The sequence below is a fragment of the Vigna umbellata genome, chromosome 1, assembly GCF_029865625.1.
Source record: "Vigna umbellata cultivar VRB3 chromosome 1, Vumbellata_1.0, whole genome shotgun sequence".
Classification (NCBI taxonomy): Eukaryota; Viridiplantae; Streptophyta; class Magnoliopsida; order Fabales; family Fabaceae; genus Vigna; species Vigna umbellata.
This window is the reverse complement of record NC_142165.1, coordinates 48,295,647-48,321,539: the sequence shown is the minus strand read 5'-3', so window position 1 is coordinate 48,321,539 and position 25,893 is coordinate 48,295,647. Positions and strand designations below refer to the sequence as shown.

Genomic DNA, 25,893 nt, shown 5'->3' with positions numbered 1-25,893 from the left:
TGCTAACTGCCCATAAATAACGGTTGCACTATTAATTAGTCTTTAATTACCTAAAGCGGGTGCCTCGACCGATCGACTACTTCTATTGGTAAGTTGATTCTCATTGTAACGCCGATAGCGGGTGGAACAATATGTCCAACAAACAAAAAATATGGTTAGGATAGGTTCTAACCTAACTCTGATACCATGTTAATAAATAGACTTTAAGCCTAACTCAACCTTATAAAACCGGCTTGTAAAGTGAGGTTTGCACCCACTTATATATTATAAATTGACCGTTATCAGATAATGGAAGAAATAAGGTGAGTTAGACTTAAAGTCCACTCCTTAACAGAAATAAGGGAAGAAACGTGAATGTGGGAGTTACTTTTGGATGAACTGTACACAAATGAGTAAGTTACTTTTGAAAGGACTGAAGATAAGTGTGAATGAGCAAGTTGCTTAGAAGAAAGACATTGTATTGGTGTTGTTGAATTTTACAAATTTAAATTAATGTGGGTTATGTGAGGCCAGCCTAAGTGGCCTAGCAGAATAAATTACTCAGCTCCCCCACACTTTTTCTTGCGGGCTTGTGAGCCGACTCACATGACTCACCTCGCGTTGCTATTCTTAAATTTAGGATAATTTGCCCAACGAGAACAAACTCGCTCAGCGAACGAGTCTCCCTTCTCCTAACTCTCCATCAAACTAGTGTTTAACATTCACTCAACGAGAGTTTGCTCACCCAACGAGTAGGTCTTCCCTGACTCTCTACTAAACTCGGATTTTACTATCGCTCAATGAGAATGTGACTCATCCAACGAGTTTGCATAACACAAAGAACACGATATTGCAATTTAGACAGTGCCAAACATACTAAAAACCGATCTCATGCTTTATACAAGTCACAAACATACCAATTTCATGTTGAAACAACTCAACTTAGCCAAAATGATCACATTCACCATACATACCATAATAAGTCTCAAATTTCATAAACACACCTAGACATGAAATTGAAAACCTACATTTCAATTCCATACCTCACAACATAAGAACATGATAATTGATCACTTAATTGTCATCTCAAAGACACAAAAAATTAATAAGACGAAATCAAACATAAAATAGCTAAAATTAGTTTCTTTCACATGAGACAAACTCTTTTTCTCACAATATTGCTCCCTATAGCTCTATATAACACCAGGTTATTTTCATTTAGAATTCTAAACATAACATCATGTTTATATAGTAGAGAAATTCAGTAACCTTGGGTCATATACATTATTCCAGAGCACACATGCAACCAAAAATCTAAAATGTCTAAAAGAAAACAAAGCGAAAACTTATTATGTTTGATTAGATCATATTATTATGTACACTCCTTCACTGTTAATGTTCACATGATCTTTTATATTTAATCAAATAAAAATTAGGGTCAGAATTGAAAAAAAAAGTTAAAGAGAAAATTCACAAAAAAAAAATAGAAAGGATGATTTTATAGAAGTAAACTACAATAATTAGAAATCTATATATAACTTAAATATTTTATTATTAAAATACGCTATTCTTTTTATTATAAAAACTATGAGAATTCTAAAGTATTTTTTTTAAGTTCTCACAAAATATAAGTAAATTTATTAATTCATTATTTAATACATTAAAAAATATATACATTAAAATGTTATTTATTTAATTTTAGTATAAGCACAGCTAAACCAATGAACTATTAATCAATAATTTCAGTTATTCAATTATGGACCCAATTTATCAACCGTTTTAATTAATCAATTAATTGTTTCGTTGTTTCAAATATTTTAGTAAATATGTAAAATTTTAAAGAGGTTATTGAAAAATTTAACTTTCTCAACTTTCACAAGACACAAATAAGCATACATTTGAACAAATATTATTTTATGTCTCCTTAAACTCGCAAGTAGTTTTGTTTTGTTTTTGTAATTTTAGTTTTTAAATTTTATAGAATTTACAAATTTTTTGATATTAATTAATTGAATAATTTTTAATGATATTTTAAATCAACATGTTAGGAAAAAAAATAAAGATAAGAATTAATTAACAAAATATACAAAAGGAGAGGGAAGTAACGTAAAATTGAGATTATAGAGGCAAACGCACCCTAGCTAGCTACAGAGTACAAAGAGATCGAAAGAGTGAAGAGAGAAAAAAATATTGTTTTGTAGAGAGAGAGAGAGAAAGAGAGAGAAGAGGCAAGGCAATGCGGAACAGAGGTGTGTCAACGTTGTTACTCCTGTTCTTCTTCTTCTTCTTCTCAATCAATTTGGTTCCTTCTGCTCTTGCTATCTGGCTTACCGTGCCCGCCACTGGTACCAAGTGCGTCTCTGAAGAAATCCAACACAACGTCGTCGTTTTGGCCGACTATGTCGTTATACCCAGTGATCATTCCAAGAATCCCACCCTCGCTGTCAAGGTACCCCTTTTCCCTTTCATTCTCGCACCCTTTTCCGTTGTATTTCCTGGGTCTTTATTCAATTGTTCGTTGCTTTCTTTCCCAACCAACGTTTATTGCCTGATTTTTAATTCAATTTGTTATTTGGTTAAGAAATTTGAGGTTCAAGTGATTCTACTTCCTTGATTTGCGTGTCGTGTGCCTGTTCTGAATCTAGATTGTTATGGAGGAGGGTATGTTTTTGTCGTGGATTCGTTATTATTGTTCGGTTTGGAAAATTATCGTGCTTTGGTTGGTTGTATTGTCCGGATGTCTATGTTGGTTATTGTCTTTGGTACTTTGAGAGGTGAAAAAACGATTGACACTTTGCAGAGGAACTGCTTGCTTAAATGATTAGTTGGGAGTTCATTTTGATTTTGATTTGTGTACGTTAATTTTATGTGTTATCTTTAGGAATTATCCAATTATCTATTATCTTGTGTTGATCATGAAAGCTTGTATGGTATTTTACACCAAGCGTGGTTATACTTGTCTGTGGTGTTATAATGCTATGAATTTTGAGTACATTGTCTTCTTGGAATATGCTTATGGAGTGGAGCCTGAGCGGTCGAGGTGTTTGCACCAGAGGATACACTTGCTAAGTAGTTCTAAAGTTCACAAAAACACCCAGTGAGGGTCAGTTATATGCAACGCGACGTGATTCACAATGATCATGCCTATTTAATGGGTCTGTTCTCTAATGGTTGGATACGGGCTTTTCTGGAATCTAGAATTTAGAATTTAAGGAGGACGTGGGGGTAATGGAGCCTTGATCACATTTGAAAAGAACCTAGAATCTCTATATACTGGGCCTGAGAAGGGTTTAAGATTCACAAGCCCTTTAAGCCCCGAGAGGGATGGTCTCAGACTGTGATGTGATGTGGTGAGGCCAGCCTCTATTAGGAATTTCTCGTGATGGACGCTTCTTACACAGCCATTTATTCTGGTTTGATTCTTTGCCAGACGATACTAATGAACAATTTGCTTCTGGAGATCTGGTGGTAATGGAAAGGCGAAAACATCTTAAAATATATGGTTGCCTACATAATGGTAATAATGTCTTCCGACATGGTTCATAGAGTAGTATTCTTGCTATGCCGAGTGGTTGGCAAGATGAAAGATGATAGCAGAGTTTGAAACTTTAATGCTGCTTGGAACTGATAATATCTGTCACGAGGTGTATCAATAGATATAAGTATAATGATAGCTGTTATGTTGGAAGTATGTAGTGTGGTACAGTAGGGAGTTACGTGTGTCGTAATTTACGTTTGGACAGAGAATAATCACTAAAGGAGTCATAAGACACCCTTTGCTGCATTGTGTGAATTTTGTGATTCTGTAATAAAAAAAACACCAATTTGTCGGTTTGTGTTCTGTTAGATACCCTAGCTACATAAATTCACATAAAAAATTCCTCGTCTGAACAGAAATAAGGTTGAATAATTATGAAAAACGTTTACTTCGAAACATTCTGCAGTTCTACCAAGTAATAGTAGTTTAATTTCTGTTGTTTAGTGTTGTTTGTGTCTGTGTTTTCAAGATGTAATTCTGGTTGGCTCTTGAATGACAACCTTCTAATTTTTCAGCTTGTTAAAAAGGTCTATTACTTCTCTCATGGTTTCTAATAGTAATATGTTTTCTTTAGGTAACATCACCATATGGAAACAATCTTCATCACAGTGAGAACACAACTCATGGTAATATCGCATTTACTACTCAAGAGGCTGGAAACTACCTGGCATGCTTCTGGGTGGATAGCCATAGTCAAGGAGGTGGTGAGGTTAATGTAAACCTTGATTGGAAAATTGGGATTGCAGCCAAGGACTGGGATTCGGTTGCTAGAAAAGAGAAGATTGAGGTAAATGTCCAAGGGATATGCATAATTTTTTTTAATTTCCCTATGATATGAATATCTAGTACAAAAACAAAGCCTAATCCACTAGGAGTATCCCGTAGATAGAACTTAATTGTTGGTTGACATTTAGTTATAATAAGAAATCTGTCAAGCCACTGTTTTTAAATACGTTTAGCTGAAAGCATTTAGTAATTGCATATGAATTGAAAAGATTTGGATCCTGTCATGTTACGCCCAAGTTACGAGAAGAAAACACATTAAAGAATGTGTAATGGGCCCCACACAAACAACGCTGAGTTCACTATTGTTGTTTTTGTATCTTTCTCTCTCAAAACATAAGAACACGAGAGGATCCAAATCTGAATTGAAATCGCTCTTGAATGCTTCTCTTTTCTAATTTATGTATCATGTGATTGACGCCTAGGGAGTTGAGCTTGAGCTGAGAAAGCTAGAAGGAGCAGTGGAGGCCATACATGAGAATTTGCTTTATCTCAAGGGCAGGTAATTCCAATCACATCAACATAACCCCCTATGAAGAGTTTATTGCAATTTCCTTTCTAAACTTTTCATGTATATGATTTTTCTTTCGGGTTATTTGTTCAGGGAAGCTGAGATGAGGATTGTGAGTGAAAAAACAAATGCTAGGGTGGCATGGTTTAGCATTATGTCCTTGGGTATCTGCATTACTGTTTCAGGTTTGCAATTGTGGTATCTGAAGCGGTTCTTCCAGAAGAAGAAGCTTATATAGATTATGCTATTGTTAGTTTAATTTTATTAGTGATACAAAGAACATTTTAATACTTAAATTTTTTTTTATGACACTACTTCAAGTCTTAGACAGAAATTTTTGATACCATAAGTAGAGTTTTTTACTTTTCTAAATTTTATTACAATGAATTGTCTTGTATGATTGGGATATGAAAACCGGCAGATAAGAGAAGAATTTTAATGAATGATACTAAGGTAGTATGAGGTGGGCTATCACATCTATTTCTTGTTAGTCACCATCTTTGTGCAGGGAATTACTGGGTAGGATAAGATCAGTAAGGAGTATTGTGTTGAAGCTTGACTGTTTCAATTGCTACTGCTGTTGAGGATATAAAGGCCTTTTGGTTTAATTTAGTGATAATATTATTAAGTTTGTTTGGTAGGAAATAAAATGGTTTAGAGGAGAGTAAATTATAAATATTTATATGCCTCAAGATATATATCATTCATTATCATTGTTTTTTTTGTCTTGTCATGAAATTCTTTCGGTTCATTTAATCAGATACTGCTCATGCTCCAATGAATTAAGTCGCAACAGATATTGAACACAGAATTTCTGTTAAATAGATTATGTTTTCCACTGTCTTGGATCAAATCCAACGTTAGATTACCATTAGAAATTCGTTGGAGGGTTTATTTAGGTTTATGATAACGAAACATGTTATTATTAAGGGTTAGATATATTTTTAAGTTTTCAAACTATTTTAAAAATCGTGTTTGTATTTTTAGTATATATATTTCATCCTCCTTGAAAAAGTTCATGTAAAAGAACACAAAATTATATTATAACTTATTGTGAAATTTTATTTGTTACATAGTAAGTACTCTACGTATCGTTTATTAGAGTGAATATTTTGTGACTTTCATAAAATATAAAGTTAAAATAGATATATATTTAGTTTAGGAACTAAATATAAATTTTAAAAATGGTTTGGAGATGAAAACCATAATAATACATATTTTCTTACAACTCTATTAGGATTTGATATTAAATATTTTATTCTTTTAATATGCAAAAACGAATAGAATAAAGCTAATAATCTAACATTGATATTAATAATAGCACAATTCATTTTTATTCAAAATGAATTGAAAATACACGTAAAAGTATCCTACAATTCAATTTTATAACAAATCCAAATTTCAGAAATCTTTAATCATTTAAATGTCAAGAAAGATGTCATATGATCAACTCATCCACAAATACCTATCTATATGTTTTATATTTTATTGTTTCTTTTTTAATTAGACAATTGTTAAAAGGATAAATTCATCTCTTCTACTACATCTTTGGCCTTTTTTTTTTTCTAGTTTTATTTGCATGTTTTATACATATTCTGTGTAAAACCGTTATTGAAAGTTTGTTTATTAATATCATTATACAATTTATTTTAACTATTGAAATGACACAAGGTTGAAAAAAATAAGGTAATTTTTTTCAATGGGGAAATCATAATTTTTCCAACAAAAACATTTGACCGCCGTGAAGATAGTTCTCCAACTTAATTAACCATTGATAAGCTTATAGTAATTGTCAGAACTAGACAATCCATAATTGACCATTGCACCACTTATCCATTGTCCAGACACTTATAACTTTTGATAAACTACTCTTTATATATTTAAGTGAAACATTAAAGAGTATGATCACTTTATTTATAACACTAACATTTATATTCTACATTTAATCCAATCAAAATCATTAACCGCCTTGATTAATTGTTCCGATTGAAGAATGATTTGAGTAGTCTTTGGTTGAAGATTGATCAAGTCAATCTCGAATGAAAGTTGAATTTATCTATTTCAATCAAAGGTTGGTTGAGTTAGCTTGAGTTGAAGGTTAGTGGAATCAATCTTAGTCAAAATTCATCATAATTTTGACCGGGTTGGTCTGAGTTAAAGGTCGATTGAGTCAATCCAGTCAAAATTAGCAAAATTTTGATCGAGTCTGCTTGACTAAAGATTGACTAATTCGATCTGGGCAATAGTCGATGGAGTGTGTTTGACTGAAGTTGACAAAGTCGGTTCATTTGAGAGTCAGTCAAATCAATTTTGATCTAAGGTCAACTTTAATTGAAGGTCCACAAGAGTAGATCTTAGTCGAAAGTCAACTCGAGTTAACCCCAATCAAAGATTTACTGATAATCAAGTTGAGTCAAGTCAACCCAACCTATATTCATGAATATAATAGTCAAGTATATTAAATCGATCTTACTGAAATTAATTTCAATGATAGTGAATTCAATCTAGTTTTTATCCAATTTAAATTAGATTAAAAAAATCCAAATCTAATTGATATAATTAAAATAGATATAAATCTTAATCCAAATCTATTTTAACTAGATATTATAAATTTAATTTATTTTATTAGTTCTAGATTGATATTCAAATATCCACTCCATATCCAATCTTATATGAAAATGAATCAAAGTTGAGCTATCATATTATATTAAACATTGAATTGAATGCTTGAATGAAAGAGTTTAAAATACCTAAAAAATCTAGTGTTAAAACTCAAAAGTATCTTATTTGTGCATTTAATATCAACTATTTTTACTCGTGCAATTACACAACTAAAGAGTCGAACACGTAAAAAATTAATAAAATGTTAAATCTTGATCGCACTCCATCTTCTTTTGTGCTGTAATAGGAAACTATTAACTAGACACTCAACAAAGTAGACATTTGAGCGCGAGTTTTTAAGAAAATGTGTGCAACAAGAGAATATCAACTCTAGAAAATAAAGAAGATGCTCTCATAGGAGCGCGGGTTTTTAAGAAAAAGATAAAAATCCTCAATGAAAAGGTTTCGAAAAATGACAAACTCTTGAATCAACCAATGAATGTTTTAAAGCTCTATGAAAAGGTCGTGACTTTGAAGAGAGTGCTAGCAAAATTTGTGGCTAGAACTAAAAAAATATTATTAAGTTGTTAAAATATAATACAATTCCTACTGACAGATTTGACTTAGGTTATGAAAGCAATATGCACGATAAGATACCTTAATTTTTCATTATTGTGGAAAATTGGTCTTGCATCTCATTACTGTAGAACCTTTTTAGGAAGGTTTATCCAATACTTCTAGAACTAAAAAAAAAAAGGCCAAATAAGTGTAGAATAAAATGATAAGGACTTGAAGGATCTAAATGTAATTAAAAAATAATACATAAAAACTAGAGTTTAATCAATTTATAATGTAAATGTACTAGACTTAATATTATCAAGTAGCTAAAATCTAATGATAGTATAATTTCCAAGGTGATTATTATCATAGTTAATAAATCATATTTATGATAACTTTGATTAGATTGACTGCAAAATATATACACAAATTATCAATGCACGTTTTTTTCTCTGAAAAAGAATAATAAAATTGAAAATGGTGTAATGTAATAATGAGTAATAATCCTTTAAACAGGAAAAGGAAACATAAGGATCTTCAAAGCATCTGCAATTTTCCAGAATCATGGAAGGGATGCTAAATTTATTCTCCAAATTTACTAAACCAAGAGTCAATTTCAAATTGTAAACCAGAAAAAAAAAATGTTAACCATGTAAATTAGTTCAGAAGAAAATCGTCTTAAATTATGAATGCATCAAGAAATAATAATAGCCTCTTCGTGAGCTTTATTCTATTCTAACTATGCTATGGTTCATGTATCTGAACCTGCAAATCTCGTCAAAAAAATCATCAGCACTGCTATGGCAGCTTTTCATCTCCAGAATCTTTATAACCATGCTCCTAAGACTTTTCCCGTACTTCAGCAATGATTCCAGTGTACTCATTTTCTGTTCAGCATTGAGAGGTGACCTCACTGTGATCACAACCTCCTCCAGAAATGGAATCACAAACCCTGAATCCACCTGTGAAATATCCCCATTAGATGAATTGAAATATAGAACAAGAACCCTTAATCAGAAGGGTAATTATATTATGAACTTACATGTTTCAGACTGTTCTTCTGGCATAGTGCTGCAAACATGGCTCCATGGATATCAAACTTTTGCAGCTTTTGATGACTGTTGAAGAAGTCAACAAAATCAATTTCTGGAAAGGGTTGAAGTGCATCATAGTCCCCAGTGAATTCAACCTTCATAAAGAGGTGTTTCACCTCACTTGCCAATTTCAACATTTTGCATATGGCATCCCAGCACCACTGAACTCCCCTCATACACAGGAACTCCAGAGCTGAAAGGTTTCCAAAATCAACCATGTATACTCTCCCTGAAAGCATATAAATTCAAAGGAAGGTTAGTTAAACTGACAAAAGGGGAAAAAATATAAATGCTTTTGGTATATTCTCAAAATTAGAATTTCACCACAATAATATAGTTTTTCAAGTAATGAAATTTTGCATAGAAGATCAGTATAGGTTATCAAAGACAAACTAATTCTAGTTAGAAAAAAACTATCTACGTTTTGCTTAATGAACAAACAATCCAAGAACATAAGTAGAGACAAAATTGGTTTCATATCATATAATTGAGACAACAGTCAACAACAAACATACAAACACAGTAACAACAACAACGAGTTAACTACCTGCAGTGTTGGATACCGAAAGTTTCCTCAAATGCTTGGTTTTAGGAACTCTAATCCAGCTACAGCCTTGTACCTCAAGGGACTCTATTTTGGGTGAAGTCAGAGTGAGAGAAGAGTTTCCCATCCCATAAAAATCCAGCTTACACTGCTCCAAACATGGCAATTCGATAGATAACGATCTAACCCCTTCACATCCAAGCAGCAACAATCTAGTGAGAACAGGACAAGTGTGAAGCACCGCACTCAACACATGATCCTCAAATTTCGCACCAACAATTTCAAGGTTCTTGAGGTTTGGAAACACATCCCAGTTGGGTGTACGCACCATCAACACTCCCCACAGTTTCAGAGACTCCAAATTCTTAGCAAAACCAACATAGTCCAATTTGGAAGGGCTCTCGGAGCCTTGGTTGTCATTAAGGTTATCCATTCGGAGCTCAAGCTGAAGTAGAGAATCCCCCACCAGTGACAGCCATGATGCAAGGCCATTAGGGGAAAAGGGGCAATATACAATTAGCTCCTCTAACTTCACTACTCTTGACACCATTCTTTCTATGACGTTGTCAGCACCCTCAGAAGACGACGGGGAGTCAAATGAACTGCGAGGAAAATAGAGGGTTCTGACATAGGGGGTGGAGTCCTTCCATCGCTTGGAAACACAATTGCATGATGAAACGTCACGAGCATTGGTGATCTGGGACAAGATGCATTGGAGAATGGCATCAGGGAGAGCATCCATAGCTGATAACAAGAATGGAGAATCAAACAGATAGTTGTCAACCTGTGCACGGAATCAACACAATCTTTCAAAATCAAAATGATGTAGTTAAAATTGGCCGCATATATCAGACTGTCATTCGGCTTGAATGAGAAAAAAAATACACAACAACAACAACAAAAGTTTTATCTCGAAATTGACCACATAGATCACACCACATTATGCCTCTTTGGTTATGAAAACTACACACAACAGCAACAAAAAACCTTTATCTGTGGTTGGTTACATGAACCACACCATCTCATCTGGCCCAGTTACTATAACAAACACACAACACTGCCACAAAACATTGTTTTTTCAGTTTTAGTAAACAAAAAAAACACGAACTTGACATGCACAAGTATTAGAAAAGTCCACAAACCACAAACAACAATCTCCCTCAAATTTCATATATCCTATGACCAAAGAACGAGGAAAAGAAACATCAAGAAAACTCAAGACAAGGAAACACTGATTGAACGGTGAATTTTACAACTTTAGCTGTCAGATTAACAATCGGCAACAGGGAAGTCAAACATCCAAACAATCTTTCTTTCTTTGAACGAAGCGCTAACTATAAAGAACAATACAGCATGTCAACAAATCAAGATTCCAATGTAGCATATGGGAATGCAGAAGAAGAATACCCAGATGCCAATTAACGAAGGTTCTCAGATTTGCATTAAAAAAATTACTTTTTTAATCTAGCATTAGATAGAAACTAAATGAAACATTGAGAAAGTGAAAAAAAGAAAGGTGTGTGTAGATAAAATGGAGAAAAAAAGAGTGAAGAGAGTTGGAAGTGAATTGAGGAAGCTTACCTAAGAGGAATGGAAAAAGGGTAGCATGGAAGATCTGGATGGGATGGGGGGCGATAGAGGAACCCTTTTTCTCTCTCTTAATTGGCAACAGTGAGAGAAAGTGATGGCAACAGTGAGAGAGAAGAAGGAGCGGGAGTTTGAAGAGGACATGGTTTTTATTTCGGTATTTCGAAATTTGAAAACCATACTATCACGATATTTTAATATTTTATCTCATTCATTATGTTCAAATACAGTTTAACCTATTAAAGAATTTTGATTATGTGTTTAGAGTTTCATTTTAAATTCAAGTTATTTTTAGTAACTACTGTGTTGTTTGATAAAACTGCATATGTGATTGTATGTTAAAAAAACGCAAGGGTATGAAATTATTAATATCACGATGAAGACACTGAGTTATAAATATTGGATAGCACAAATTTAGTATTTAAAATGCCTAAAGAGAGTTAATAGGGTGATATAGGCTCTAGATTAATCTTCGAAGTCGATCATAAACTTATTGTTAGTATTTAATGCCTTACAGTTTAAGTGAGAATGTTTTTTTTTTTATCTAATAAAGTTTTATATTTGGATCTTTTAAATGAAAATAAGTTAAATTTTGGCTAAAATACTAATTTAGTTTTATTTTCGGTTTTGTTAATTCAGTTTTAATAATTTTTTATAATAAAGTTTTAATTTTCATCAATTTAGGCATTTTTGTTAATATCATTTAAATAATTAAGGAACAATAAACAATACATTTTGTGTTTTTTAATTATTTTTAATTAAAAAATATTTACATGTTAAGACAATTTGTGTCACGTGATACTAGTAGTGTCAAGTGTTAAATTTAATGTCAATTCATAGAAAGATAAAATTGTTTTATTTTTTTGAAAAGAAATTATGATTAAATTGAACAAAAATAATAAATATAAAGACCAAATTAAATATAAGACACGTGATATTGACATATAAAACTATTATTGTCATGTAACACATACTTGCTTAACATGTGGACATGTTTTTTAAATTAGGTTTAATCATTTCAATGATTTTGTTTTTTATTCGAAATTACAAATCAATTTCACTATTTTTTTTATCTCAATCATGATTTAGAAAAATTGATGCAATTTAACGCTTACTATTAAATTGATTAAACGCAAATTAAATAAACTGTGACTAGAGATGTTGTTATGGAGTTTTTAAATGGCATGACTTAATAAAGAAGTATGTAACCTGGAATGTTAGAAAGCTTTTGTGAGGGATGTGAATAAGATATTAGTAGTTGAACACTTTATAAATCTAAAAATAATGTCATTGAACACTTACCATAAATTGATAAGATGAATAACTTTTTAGGTACGTTGAATTTTATCAATTATATGAATTGAGTGTTTTTTTTAATATTAGGTTCAACTTATGTCATTAACATATTAAACCATTCACAGTTTCGACGAAAAATCTTGCATAGTATAATTTATAATTAATAGATTCCCATATAATTTATTAAAAGTATTTATAAAATAAAATTATATGCATAGCACCGAGAATTTGTAGATTGGGAAAAAATAGAAATTGGTTTGATAATAGTATTTCCTGGAAAATAAGAGTAAGAAATGGAATTTCTTTCTTGGAAGTATCTCTTTTTAGAAAAAAATTATAAAGTATACGGTAATTCATTATTTAAAGAAGTAACACTTGAACAAAGCCTATGTTGATAAGGTCAATTATATTTATATGTGAAAAGTAAAATGAAATTAGAAGATAACCATTGTATATCTCTTTAAGGAGATACTTGCATGCTAGAATATTTCTATGAAAATTGGTAAAATATAATATATTCACTTTTATGGAGAGTGTTTATGTCAGACCTCGTAAATACGCACCCAAACCCCTCCTGTCAGCTCATTAAAAACACGTCCAAAACCTCTCTGAACGGACGTCAGGTGTCAAGCAACGAAGATCAGAAATCAGATAGTGGGATGCACGTGTCAGCAGAAGAGCAGACGCTCGTTTTGACGTGGGAAGAAAATGATTTTTCTGAAAACTTTCGTCCCACTCTCTTCTGCATGCAACCTTCTTCCCAAAACTCTGAACTTCCCAGTTCTCCTCCTTCTTACTAGAAAATCTATCTTCTCTCTAAGAAAACTCACACTTTCTCTTCTCCGATCATCATTCAGGCACCGTAGGAGCATTTATGGCGTCCCAAGCTTCTATTTAAGCCGAACAGTTCCGGATTCTGAAACTGGTAAGTTTCTCGTCCCTAGCTGTTCGTTCGTATGAACATGCAAACCAAGCTCTGGTTGCATGCGGTCACCTTGTCTGAACCAATCTTGGTTTTCTGTAACTTGTTTTAGTTTGAAGAGTTTGGTTGAGCGTTGAGGGTAGAAGAAATCTTATTTCCGCGAACTGAGTTTTAGTCTGAAAGACGTACGTTCACACTAGAGGTAAGGGAAGCTTATTTAATTTAATCTGTATGTTGTTGTACTGTATGAACGTCCGTTATTGGAATGAATGAATATAATGCATGATGGTTGAGATGTTTGAAGTATATGAATGTGAATATGAGTAATTGTTTGGAGTATGATTTATTAACATGATATAGGTTTTACGAAGTATGTCAATTGATGTTTTATGTGAAGTTATAAGGTTCAAAAATGATGTATTGAAAAATGAGTTAAATATCAATGAAATCTGAATATGAAATTTTTACTATGATAGAGTACGTTTATTACTGAACGGTCATTGACCGTTCGGTTTTTCTGGTGAACCTAGTTAAAATGAGATTCTTTCATTTGGAGAGAATCCTAGTGTAGGACGAGCGCCCTCATGTGGTAATACTATGATTGAGCGTTCGGCCAAGCATAGTTGTGCCTAAGTCTACTGTGATAAACTCAAAATATAAATTTATGTAATTGTATATTATTGTTGTTCGTAAACACCACTTCAATATTATCTTAATATATTTATCCAACCTTTTATTAGAAGTTTATTAGTGCTTGGTCTTACACCTAGCGTTCATACTGAGTAGTGCTCGGTCTTATACCAAGCGCTCGAACTCATTCTTGTATAATCAATCTTGGTGAAATAGCATTCGTCCAACTTCAGTAGAATTTTCCAACTTCGGTCATTTACTGGCATTGGATTTCTGTGAGTGAATTACTCTAAATAGGGCTCGTTAACGTCTTGACGTGTCTACATTCATTGGATACGGCCTAGAGCCTCCATCCTCGATTTATTCTTTGAGTATTGGTTTGAACTCACGAGAGTCAGTTCATTCAACTGATTTAAGTAGTGAATAACGTTCGTCATATAGAATATGATAATACTCGGTTTATTCCTAAAACCTAATCGTAACTCTCTCAGTATTATTCTGATCTGGAACGGACGACTTCTTGGTCTCCTCCACAGTGCTCATCCTCGTTCTTAGTGAGGACTGAACGTTCGGTATTTGATGGTCTTAATATTGATGATAAAGATGAAAGTAAAATGATGGATAATAAATGATGAAGAGTATATGAGATGAAGGAAACGTTGTGATTTTTGAACGAGCGTTCCGGGGAGGAACGACTCATGTATAACTATTGAAATTGTAAAGTATGAATGGTAAAGCTTAGCTGGCGGTTCATCCTGATGTTCCGTGAGAACTCGTCCTCACGTAGAGGAGGGTAGGTCATGTGTGGGAACGGCAGGAGGTCCTAGTCCTTAGGGGTACTTTGGACGGAACGGACTAACCTCGGGTGACAGCTGATGAGAGTATTCCAGTTACTACATCACCCGGGTGCACGAACGTCGTAGCTACACAGAATTCATACCGTCCGGACAGTCAGTCTAGTGATAGGCCTTGCTTGAAGTGTATGTTGAAATGTATTTGATGTGTCTGAATATGTGAAATGTATGTGTAATACTTGAATTAAATTACATAAGCTTACCCTGTGTTTCCTGTGTTGTCTCGTTTTGTACGTCCGTCATTGTCGTTGCAATGATCATCCGTGTGGATGTGAGCAGAAGGAGACGAGCTGCTGGAAGAGGCTCTAGAAGAAGAAAATTTGGTGGAAGTAGAAGTGAAGACCGAACAATAGGACGTTCGGTCAGTAGTTTAGTTTGAATGTAAGGTGGTCACCTTTCCCTTTGAGTAATTTGACCGATCGGTAATTCATTTTGTAAACCGTTCGGTCATGTTTGCTTATTCTGTACATTTTAAGATTTTAACTTTTTTGTAAAGGCCGTTCGGCCAAGAACCGTACGCTCTTTTAAATTTTAAGACTGATCTGAATTATGATTAATTGTAATTATTCTATGATATAGTTTATACTGTATTTTTGGGATGTTACAGTTTAGACCTAAAAATGGAAGCTCTAGATATGTATAAATAAACTATAAAATAGAGGTATCACTGTAACCTTTTCTTGCTCTTTCTTTACAAGAATTGTTTTAGATAAAAATCAAAGTTATGGAAGGATTTAAAAAATTTGGAGAGAAAAAGGGAAATGGAAGGTTCCAGAACAGTCCTTGAGAGTTTTCTTATTGGATTCCTTATAATTGAGCTATAGAATGTGAGTGAGAAGATGAGATGCAAAGGAAGAGGCTTATGAACTTCAACAAGAACATGAAAGAATATGGAGACAAAGTGTCAAATTCAACAAAGTAAGAGAATACAGAAACTTCCTTTTGAGAAATTTAGAAACATCAAAATCACCTCCTGATAGTACAATCTTTGATAAGGCAATTTCTGTTGGAAATTGAAGCTTTGGAACCTGAGATCAAACATCTTTAATCTCTTTCCCATTCAAATAGAATGGACCACAGAAAGATTCATGGCCTAAGGAAGCAACAAACAGATCCATGACGTGCACAGTTTTGCAATGCTTTGCTTTGAGACTCTATGTTCTAACTGGAAAAGTTCCTTTCAGAGGAAGAAAAGGTCCTATTTGCACTTGAGAAACAAGCATCCCTCAGGGCAAGACATTATTAATTTTTTCATGTCTATTCTGCGATTCTGCATTATATAGGTTATATATTGTTCTTCATCTTAAGTGGTGCCATTTTCCCATAATTTTAAAGAAACATTTGAAAAAGGAAAAGATAAAATAAAGTCACGCATATATGAGATTGAGAATCCATTTTTATCTGACCAACCATGTCAGTTAAAACATGATCCTCTAAATGAGATATCTAAGTGAATTTGATTCTCTTAAAACAAGAGAAAGGTTAAATAAAGGAAAGACTTGTAAGATTAGTGAAAAGTGCGTAAAGGTGCAAAACATGAGTTTTTAAGATATCAGTGTGACATAAGCGGGCAAGGTATTTTTGGTCTGATTAAGCAAGGAAGCTTGTTTAGGCTGTCAGTATTGTTCACAAACTCTCTTCCTCACGTATTCTTCCACTGTCCTCTTAAATAACAACCCTTCACACCACATCAAATGTCACATAACTAAGAGACAGAGAAGGAGCATGGCTAATACACACATTGCACTGCTCAAACTCACCTCCATCTTCATTGTCATCACCTCAGGTATTTCCTTCTTTAAGCTTTATCTGTTTCCAACCTTAGTGAAGCAAATAGTGTAAACCTTAAATACTATTCCTGAAATGTTTTTAATGATGTTTTCCAATTGAAGTTCCACTTATATCACTTACATTTACTTTTACTACATGGGTTGAAAATCTTACATAATGCAGATTCATAATACACACACGTAGATACAAACCTCATATTACAGGTCTGTTTTGTGAAGTAACACTTTATAAAGAAAAACACAAAAAGTCTGTTTTTTGCACGCTTGAGGTTTGTGCTATCCTATTTTTAGAGTTTCCTCTATTCCCAACTTTCAATATTCCTATTTGGATCAATACACTAAAAAAAGATTGAAATTCCTATTAGATAGTTTTCTTGGTTCATCACTAACACAGTTGGTAACTAGTAAATTAGTACACTAAGTTCCCATAAGGGAGATTTTAACCAAATTATAAGCTCTTAAAACAAGGAGCTTCTATGCTTTTTCTTGGATGGAAATTTACTTTTATGCTTGGTGTTTTGATTTGTTGGTTGGCAGCACCTGAACTTTGTGGAAGCAGCAAGACATTCACCTTGGTAAATTACTGCAAGGAAACAATATGGCCTGGCGTAACACGCAGTGACAACCACAGTGGCGATGGCTTCACATTGAAAGCAGGGCAATCAACTGTTTATACTGCTCCTGATGGATGGAGTGGGAGGATATGGGCCAGAACAGGCTGCAACTTTGACAGTGGTGGCAATGGAAAGTGCCAAACTGGTGGCTGTGGCACCAGCATAAACTGCACTGGCCCTGGAAACCCTCCTGCAACAAGTGCTGACTTCAGCCTTGGTGAACTTGATTACTATGATGTTAGCCTTGTGAATGGCTTCAACTTACCAATAGTAGTGAAAGCCATCAATGGCACAGGAAACTGCAGCACTGTTGGCTGTGATGGAGATTTGAGGCAGAATTGCCCCTCAGAATTGGCTTCAAAGGACAATGACAAAGTTATTGGATGCCGTAGTGCGTGTGATGTCTTCAACACTGACGAGTATTGCTGCAGAGGGACTTATGGAAACCCTGCAACATGTTTGCCTTCAAACTACTCCAAAATTTTCAAACAAGTGTGCCCTGCAGCGTATAGTTTTGCACTTGATGACCCTACAAGTCTAATAACCTGTTCAAAAGCAGACTTTGTTGTCGTATTCTGTGGATCAAGGTAGGTTTGGTCTTGAAAGTTAAATGTTTCAAGAAATGGGAACACATCATAGGATTATACAAGATATTTCTCATATCATTGCCTCTATTTCTTTTGATTACTCTTGTTGAATGCAGGAATCAAACGACATGCTCCTATCACGACAAACAGGCCGTATGTAATCGATCAAAAGCTTACAAAGCCATACCACAGAGCTGGTGGATCCTGATGTTACCATTGACATACATGTTCACTTTATGGATCATGCCTTAGCCAATTATGTGATTGAAGGCCTTTTCTTTGTACAACAATTCTTTTGGTTGAAATTTTCTTTGTTGCTATCAACTGGTTCAGTTTAACAACTTCTTATGCTCATCGATTTTCTTTGAGCTATATGCACAAACATAGAATATGCTTCTCAACGTAATTTATTTCACCTAAACACATGAAAGTTTCCTCATGCATTAACACATGAATGATGTAAAGAATTTCTTCCCTGAATCTTCGGATTTTCTTATCACTTTTTTCAGTACTAGTTACACACACAGTTCTTGTAAGAATACTGAAATAGAAGGCACCTAATTTACTAGAGTTGTAACAGAAAAATCAACTGGAAAATTGAATGAAGTTGTCTACACCAATCAGACGATTTAAAAGTTGAATTTGCATGATCATGGATGCATGTGGAACTATTTGCATATGAAAATAAATCTTAGTCTAACTCTCGTATTAAATAAAAATAACATAAACTCAATGTGTTTGGTTAAAATTCGTGTTGATCCCTTACATGAATTAAACTCATGTTGCATATAATGAACCTTTATCAGAATTCAACGGGAAGATACCTTTATCTTTAAATCAGATTTCAATAATATCCGTTATAAACAAGTTAAAGTTATCCATAAAATATTAAAATTCAATTTAATTTTTATTAAATATATTTTTTAATTTTTTATATTTTATTTTAAAAATTTATAAAATATAATTTTTTTAAAATATCTATAACATGGATATCTGCCCTATTTTAAAAATCTATGAATATTTTTTAAATGAATATCCAATAAATAACAAAATAAATTTTGTTTTTGTAAATTTGATATCCAATAAATAAATATTATGTCCATTCGTTGTCATCCTCAACTTCACTTATCTTTCATCATACCTGCAGTTACAAAGAAAAGAGAGAAAAAGGGCATTGGGTGGGGAAACAACCTTATGAACTACGATCTGCTGTCACATTTTGTTGTCTCCATTGAGATAACACTTTGAACCTGTAGAAAAGTTCCATTTATAACCCTGATTTCATTGGAAAGAATTAACCATGTTCAATGTTGGTTCAAGCCACATATAGGAATAGGAGTACCACAATGAAAAAAGATCCAAAAGATTAACCACATAAAATTGCTATAACTTCCTATATCTGGCATTTCCATATAACAAGAATTTAATTAGAACAGGTTAAGACAACTATTTACTTTTTTTTCTATTACTTATATAATTAATTTATAAAAAGTTCAATTTGCATATTCATGGATGTATGTGAAGCTAATCTGCATATACAAAAGCAGCATACTCAGAGTTAAACTTACGAAGATACCTTTCTCTTTAATTCAGGCTTCAAAAGAAATGCAATATTTAATGAAATGGAACATCAGCCATCTTTTATCATGGGATGGGACCTGCAATAAAAGAGAAAAAAAAAAAAGACATGGGTGGGGAAGCAACCTTATGAACTAAGATCTGTTACCACATTTTGTTGTCTTCCATAGGGTAACACTTTCATTATGTGATATACTTCAGTTTATAACCCTTACTTCCATAAAAAGAATGAACAATGCTCAATGTTGTTTCAAGAAATACTGGAAAAAGATCCAAAAGGTTGTTCTCTAAGTAGCCATATCAAATTGCTGAACCTACTTAACTGTAATTTTTTATTCAATATTAGAATTAAAGCCAAACGATAAATTTGTAACTTTATGCAATTAATTGGTACAACATTATGGATCTCAAGTCAATATTTGCTAAATTTTCTATTAAGAGTAAAAAACTGCTATAAAAATGAAGAGTTAATATAAGTGTTTTTATAACTATTTAATAAGCCTCTTTGATATATGAGAAAATTAAATAGCTATATATCATGAGTTTACAATTTTTACTAAAACTATTTACCGTTTTTTATTTTAGTGCATGTATTAAAGTATTTTACTATTTTATGTTAAAAGTTTATAGAGACTTTAACTCTACAATAGATTATGAAGCAATCGATAAGTTACCAATACTTAAAAATATTAAAGAAAGTATCTTAAATTAAATAAAATGTGATACAATTTTAAAGTAATAATTTAGGAATGAATAATTATTTTAAAAGTAAATATGACTTGCAATTTGATATTATATTGAAGATTAAAAAAGGAATATGTAAAAGAAAAATGATCACATTCTATTCGTATTATATTATATTTAGTTTTATTTAAGCTAAACATAAATTTTTTAAAAAGTTATATAGAAGTTTTTATAACGTAACACATAAATTAGTTTTAATTTATGTATAAATCCATTTCAATTTTTATGTTTGTCAAGTGACTATATAAAAAAACTTGTTTAAGGTTTAAAATGTTTAAGATATCATAATTAATGGAAAATCGATATCATAATTAACCTTATTGATCTAACTATCTTATTTGTCATCCATTAATATTAAGAGCTGGACAGTTTCTAGGGTTTTTCATAACCAATCTATTTTGAAAACCATGAGACATTTTTTGTGCAAAACTAGAACCACCATTTCAGACAAAAACCTTGTTCAGTTTTTCCTTTTAACGAGTAAAATTAGCCGTAAAGGAATATGATTCAAAGGAATGAGAATGTTTTACACTCCATAAAAGTGTGTGTCATGATTATGTAATAGAAAAAATGACTATTAGACAATTTTAAAACTAAAACAAAATTTAAATGATTCACATTAATATATCTTTTGAATATGTGCATGCTCTTTCCATGGTGGATATTTTATTTTATATAACCGAACACTTCTTATCATTATGTCCAGACATTCAAACTCCAAAATCTGGCCAAATAGTAAAAACTTTAACCTATATAGTTCTAGATTATTCCATTTTCTAAACATGTTTCTAGGATTTTTCATTATATGTAAATAAACAAATTATGGATAGATCGAAAAGTAATGCATATTCTAAAGTAATAAATCTCAAAAGTTGATTAAGAACATTTTTGTAACTCAAGTGAGATATATATCACTGTCATCTTAATTATCTCAACTTGACCAACGTTAAGAATATATATTCTTTTATTGGATACTAAAAAAGTTTTTAACATATTTCAAAATATATACTGAACACATTATATTTTTAAAATACAACATAAATGATACAAAAAATAGTAAAAATTTAGTGTGTGACAAAGTGAGAAATAAATTAAATAATTAGAAACTGAGTGGGGGACATGGCCAGCCCATTTTGCTTCCTCCTTTGGAAGCAAGTCAAAAAAGCATAGTGAAATCACAATGCAAGCAAATTGCGACATAACAACCAATGTCAAAGAATTAACCATTTGCAAAATATAATTAGCAGCAAAGAATGTTGCACTCTAAGGGCTCAAAAGTCTAAATTCAAAAAGAGTAGACATTATTTTTGTCATAAATGTACAACACCTAAGCAGATATATATAGCAGCAATTAAACTTCTGTAGAAAAAACCAAGAGATTGAAAGTCTTTGAAAACAACAGAAGCACCAAAAGCCCAAAATATTCCAACAGACAGCACGACTACATGCATGCTATACCTTCTTTCTACAAAAGGCCACTCCCATTTCAAAACTCATCATACAAAACTATTTCTTCCTCATTGCTTAGTCAAAACCTGTCTCTCATCTCATCATCCTCAAATCTCACCCAGAATTTCCATTCCCTTTTGCTCTATATAGCCTCTAGGGTTTCTCAGAATCTTGTTCTATAGTCAGTTTGGCATTCTGTCCACCTCCATTAAAGATTGGTAACAACTGGAGGTGGCCAGAACACCAAACGAGCTATGTGAATCTGCTTATTCTGAGAAACCCTTTGTGGCCTCAGCTCTCTTATCTTTCATATTATCTCTTCTGAGTTCTGCATAATCATAGTTTTCCACATCATGCACATGTTAATTTTCATACACTCATGCCATGATTCCTTTAACTTTGTTCTCAGCATATGCAGTCTGCAACTTCTTATATGTCTCACCCTAATGAGTTTCCATTTTACATTTTTGCAGATTCCTTCTTTATAACATGTAACGTTTCTACAAGGAAGCAAGAGCACTGCTTGGTGAACACAAGGTACTTAGTTTTTGCTTTTATTTTTCCCAGCAAAAGGAGGATCTTGGGGGTGGAAGCAACTCACTGATCATAACCTATTATATTATTTTATTTTATTTGGTTGGTGTTATCTAAAGTCAACCACCTAAGCTGAACTCGAACGTGAATAAGTAAATGTTTTATTTAACTTCCCCTTTTGTTAGTGTCCTAAACTTTTGTCTTGGCTTTGATGGCAATGTTGCACCTTTTCAATGATCTAAACTGAAAAAGTGTTGTGGGATATTTGCATGCGCTTCCACTTGTTGAAACTCCATTGGGTAGTGTGAGAGCCTTGTAGCAGTTGCAGCATTGGATTCCTAGAAGCATTAGGGTATGATTAATTTAGACTTGGCAATGCTGTTCTGAGGCCACCATTATGAGTTGTAGTGTTTTCAAATGGAAACCAAATTCCTGCCCTAAATTGTCCACATAATGCACTCACATAGCACCAACCACCACCACCAACCAAAAGGGTTTATTATGTCAGCTACATCAATTCTTTGTAAATGGGAGAGGAATCTATTAGTGCCCTTTGGAGCTGACAGATATCATCATCATATGATGCAACAATGAATCAGTGTTCAGTGTTCCAAACCAGAAATAAACAGTTTTTATTTCTCATTATATCTATCTATTTATAATATTATATACTGCAGTGCAACTTACACCAAAAGAATAAGGCAATGCAACTACCATAATGATTACAGATTTATGAACCCTACCTAGATGTTTTTTCCTGCATATATGCATGACTTTACATTTCATATTATGATTTAATTTGTTCTGGCGGGGCCAACTTCATCTTTCATTTTGATGGACACTGGGGTCAGGCCTGAAAGAAATTAATGGCAGGAAGTTCCTTATGTTAAAGTTTAAAATGATTACTTGATTATGTAATGGCCATTTTCTTCTCAAAGATATTCTAAGTTGGTCCCCACTTAACAGGTTCATGAATTTTATATTATGTAGCAATTTTCAAATGACCATAGAGTACACTTTCAGCTTATCTCTAGTCATGATTTTGTTTAAATTTATACTTTATTTTATTAATCCTTACCTTTTCTGAAAAAAAAATTCACATTTTTTCCTTATATATATAAAGTTTTACCTTCTTTTATCAATTACTTTTTTCTTTTAAAATGGCTTGACTTTAGTTATTATCTTTGTTCTACTCTGTTATAATATGTAGAAACTGAGACGTAGCATAAATTTTCCTGATCTAGATAAAATAGTGTGATTCTATTTTATTTCTAATTACAATAAATGCAGCATATATGTGTAAATTAATTAAAAATTAGGTGAACATTTTAAAAGAACAAAAAAAGATTATATACAATACTATAAATATCGTAGGTATAGTTGATCAGTTATATGTAGACTTTTTCTTTAATATATATAAATAAAAAAAACACCCACAACATTTATAGTGTTGTATACGCTTTTTCTTTTCAAAAATTTTACTATTAAAACTAAGAATATAATCAACATAAAAAATAATTAATATTATTTTAAACTTTAAAACAGTTCTATAGTTGAGGAAACAAATATAGTATTTTTTTATTTTAAAAAGGAATTTTAGGTAAAATAATAAAAAACGTAAAATTTATTGTTTGCAAAAAAGGGTAGAGAAAAACATCCCATTTTCTGTCCCAAAACGACATGAATTTATTGCTACAGTCAATTACTTATGGTAATTGTTCCATAAAGGAAATTGGCTCGAAATGACTTTGATTAATGTTAAGCGTAACGTGATTTGATTGTAAATGGACTACGACTTTTATGCAGTCCCTTTAATTGAGTATTTATTGATTTCTTTTAGTAAATTATACACTAGACTAATTAATTCATATTTTACAATGAAATCAATAGAAAAAAATATCCCAACTTAAAAGAGTAGAAATATATTTAAACATTGGCTTAATACCCTATTTTGTTCCCAGTTTCGTTCGACAATGTCAAATTAGTCCATCCTTTAAAAAGTGCGTCAATTACGTCCTTACTTAATAAAATTTATATCAATGAAATCCCTTCCGTTAAATCCGTACAAACGGCGTTAATAGAAGAGAGAGAAAAATAATTAACGCCGTTTGTACGGATTTAACGGAAGAGATTTCATTGATATAAATTTTATTAAGTAAAGACGTAATTGACGCCCTTTTTAAATGATGGACTAATTTGATATTGTCGAGCGAAACTAGGGACAAAATAGGGTATTAAGCCTTAAACATTTTTATTTTATTTTGGTGATACATAAACTATTTTTCCTTTTACATAAAAAAAACTAACTATCCTATGTTTAATACAAAATACTTTTAAGTTTAAATACTTTTTTTTATTCTTGTATTTGTTTGCTCTATTTCAAATGATCCTCATTTTGGTTTCTTAACACTAGTGCAAAAACATCGTATAACGTCACACGTTTAACGTCCAATCACTGAATAGTCAACGTTAAAAATGACCAGTGATATTTTTGTAAATAAATGCAATTATTAAACGTCGTGTCTCAGCATTAGACGTCAAAATGTTAGTGAATTCAATAAAAATTTGAGTAGGAGATTGAAAATTCATTCACTTTATCTTAGCGCGCGAGACCCTCTTCTCTTCTCAAACTTTTCTCGAACGAAGTTTGATGACCATCACATGTAATCTTTCTTTCATTTGATACAAATGCATTTTATGTATGATTTTCGTTTGTTTTGACCGATTATTTTCGTGCTTTTGTCCTTCATAGGCGCATTCTGTTTTCTCTGTCACCGGTAACGACACTTTATTCCAACGAACCCACCTTTTGAAGGTTAGTTTTCGTTTTCGTTTTGAAGAACTTATTTGTTTAACTTGTTTGTTATTGTTTGGTTGAACTTGTTTGTTGTTATTGTTTGGTTGAACTTGTTTGTTGTTGTTGTTGTTTGATTGAACTTATTTGTTGTTGGTTATTGTTGTTTGTCCTTAATACTATGTTCATAGTTCTTGCTTTATAAAATACCAAAAACTGAAATTTGTTGTTTTTCTGCTTTTAAGGTCTCGTAGAGTTGTAAAAATGTATCACAATTAATTAAAAAAACAAAAAATGTGATTAACGTCGTATATTAACAAAATTCAATGTTAAGTCAACGTCGTATATTGACAAAATTCGATGTTAACTTAACGTCAAATTTTTTAAATTCGACGTCAATTTAACATCTCCTAATATGACGTCATTCGCGAAGTCGCCGTTAAAAGCCCAAAATATTTGACGTTGTACGCGATTTTTGTACTAGTCTAATATGTAATTTTACATTTAATTTGGTCTTTTTTTCTTATATGCTGTTTAAATTGCTAACGGCAGATGATACATGTTAACAATATTGGCTTATGTGGCTTGTCCAACATCATCTTCAATCTCCCAAGACATTGTTGATAATGTTATTAGCTTATGTAGATTGTCCAACATCATCTTAAATCTCCCAACACATTAGGAACCCTCGCCACCACTGTTGATATCGTTGTTCACTGTCACCGTCATCATTCATTATTGCTTGTTAGAATTGTGTTTTCTAGTATGGTTTTTCTCTTTCAGGTGGTTGTTGCGTGGTAAAACAATTTTTGCATATCTGCATCATGGGTTCTAGTTGTTTGGACTCAAGTGGAAGAGTTTTAAAGCTCAGGGTGGTGCTTTTTTGGTTTTGTGGTTGTTTCGACA

The 25,893-nt window shown here is 32.4% G+C and overlaps 3 protein-coding genes across 5 annotated transcripts; 2 read left to right on the top strand and 1 right to left on the bottom strand.

Annotated features, from left to right (window-relative positions):
- Nucleotides 1–2,114: 2,114 nt before the first annotated feature.
- LOC124825039 (transmembrane emp24 domain-containing protein p24delta4-like) lies at nt 2,115–5,285 on the top strand. Its single transcript, XM_047297577.2, has 4 exons — nt 2,115–2,428; nt 4,092–4,304; nt 4,726–4,802; nt 4,905–5,285. The coding sequence occupies exons 1-4, from the start codon at nt 2,216–2,218 to the stop codon at nt 5,047–5,049; spliced, it is 648 nt and encodes a 215-aa protein (XP_047153533.1). The 5' UTR covers nt 2,115–2,215; the 3' UTR covers nt 5,050–5,285.
- Nucleotides 5,286–8,495: 3,210 nt separating this feature from the next.
- LOC124825038 (F-box protein At1g10780-like) lies at nt 8,496–11,319 on the bottom strand. Of its 3 annotated transcripts, none has more exons than XM_047297576.2 (4): nt 11,190–11,313; nt 9,612–10,352; nt 9,013–9,293; nt 8,496–8,932 (listed from the first exon to the last, which is right to left on the bottom strand). In XM_047297576.2, exons 2-4 carry the CDS (start codon nt 10,348–10,350, stop codon nt 8,696–8,698), a joined length of 1,257 nt encoding a protein of 418 aa, XP_047153532.1. In that variant the 5' UTR covers nt 10,351–10,352; nt 11,190–11,313; the 3' UTR covers nt 8,496–8,695. The 3 variants fall into 3 exon arrangements, with proteins under 3 accessions (XP_047153532.1, XP_087967482.1, XP_047153531.1); XM_088111356.1 differs by lacking the exon at nt 11,190–11,313 and adding an exon at nt 11,016–11,145 and having other exon boundaries at nt 9,612–10,392; XM_047297575.2 differs by having other exon boundaries at nt 8,497–8,932; nt 9,612–10,392; nt 11,190–11,319.
- A 5,237-nt stretch (nt 11,320–16,556) lies between these two features.
- Nucleotides 16,557–18,458, top strand: LOC124825030 (pathogenesis-related thaumatin-like protein 3.5). Its single transcript, XM_047297567.2, has 3 exons — nt 16,557–16,683; nt 17,225–17,888; nt 18,005–18,458. The coding sequence occupies exons 1-3, from the start codon at nt 16,623–16,625 to the stop codon at nt 18,138–18,140; spliced, it is 861 nt and encodes a 286-aa protein (XP_047153523.2). The 5' UTR covers nt 16,557–16,622; the 3' UTR covers nt 18,141–18,458.
- The last annotated feature ends 7,435 nt before the right edge of the window (nt 18,459–25,893 follow it).

Coding starts and splice junctions, on each gene's coding strand:
- LOC124825039 (XM_047297577.2), top strand. CDS start 2,216: ATGCGGAACAGAGGTGTGTCAACGTTGTTACTCCTGTTCTTCTTCTTC. Junction 4,305..4,725: donor CTAGAAAAGAGAAGATTGAG/GTAAATGTCCAA, acceptor ATTGACGCCTAG/GGAGTTGAGCTTGAGCTGAG. Junction 4,803..4,904: donor TTGCTTTATCTCAAGGGCAG/GTAATTCCAATC, acceptor TTATTTGTTCAG/GGAAGCTGAGATGAGGATTG.
- LOC124825038 (XM_047297575.2), bottom strand. CDS start 10,350: ATGGATGCTCTCCCTGATGCCATTCTCCAATGCATCTTGTCCCAGATC. Junction 9,294..9,611: donor TTCGGTATCCAACACTGCAG/GTAGTTAACTCG, acceptor ATATGCTTTCAG/GGAGAGTATACATGGTTGAT. Junction 8,933..9,012: donor AGAAGAACAGTCTGAAACAT/GTAAGTTCATAA, acceptor GATATTTCACAG/GTGGATTCAGGGTTTGTGAT.
- LOC124825030 (XM_047297567.2), top strand. CDS start 16,623: ATGGCTAATACACACATTGCACTGCTCAAACTCACCTCCATCTTCATT. Junction 16,684..17,224: donor CTTCATTGTCATCACCTCAG/GTATTTCCTTCT, acceptor GTTGGTTGGCAG/CACCTGAACTTTGTGGAAGC. Junction 17,889..18,004: donor GTCGTATTCTGTGGATCAAG/GTAGGTTTGGTC, acceptor TGTTGAATGCAG/GAATCAAACGACATGCTCCT.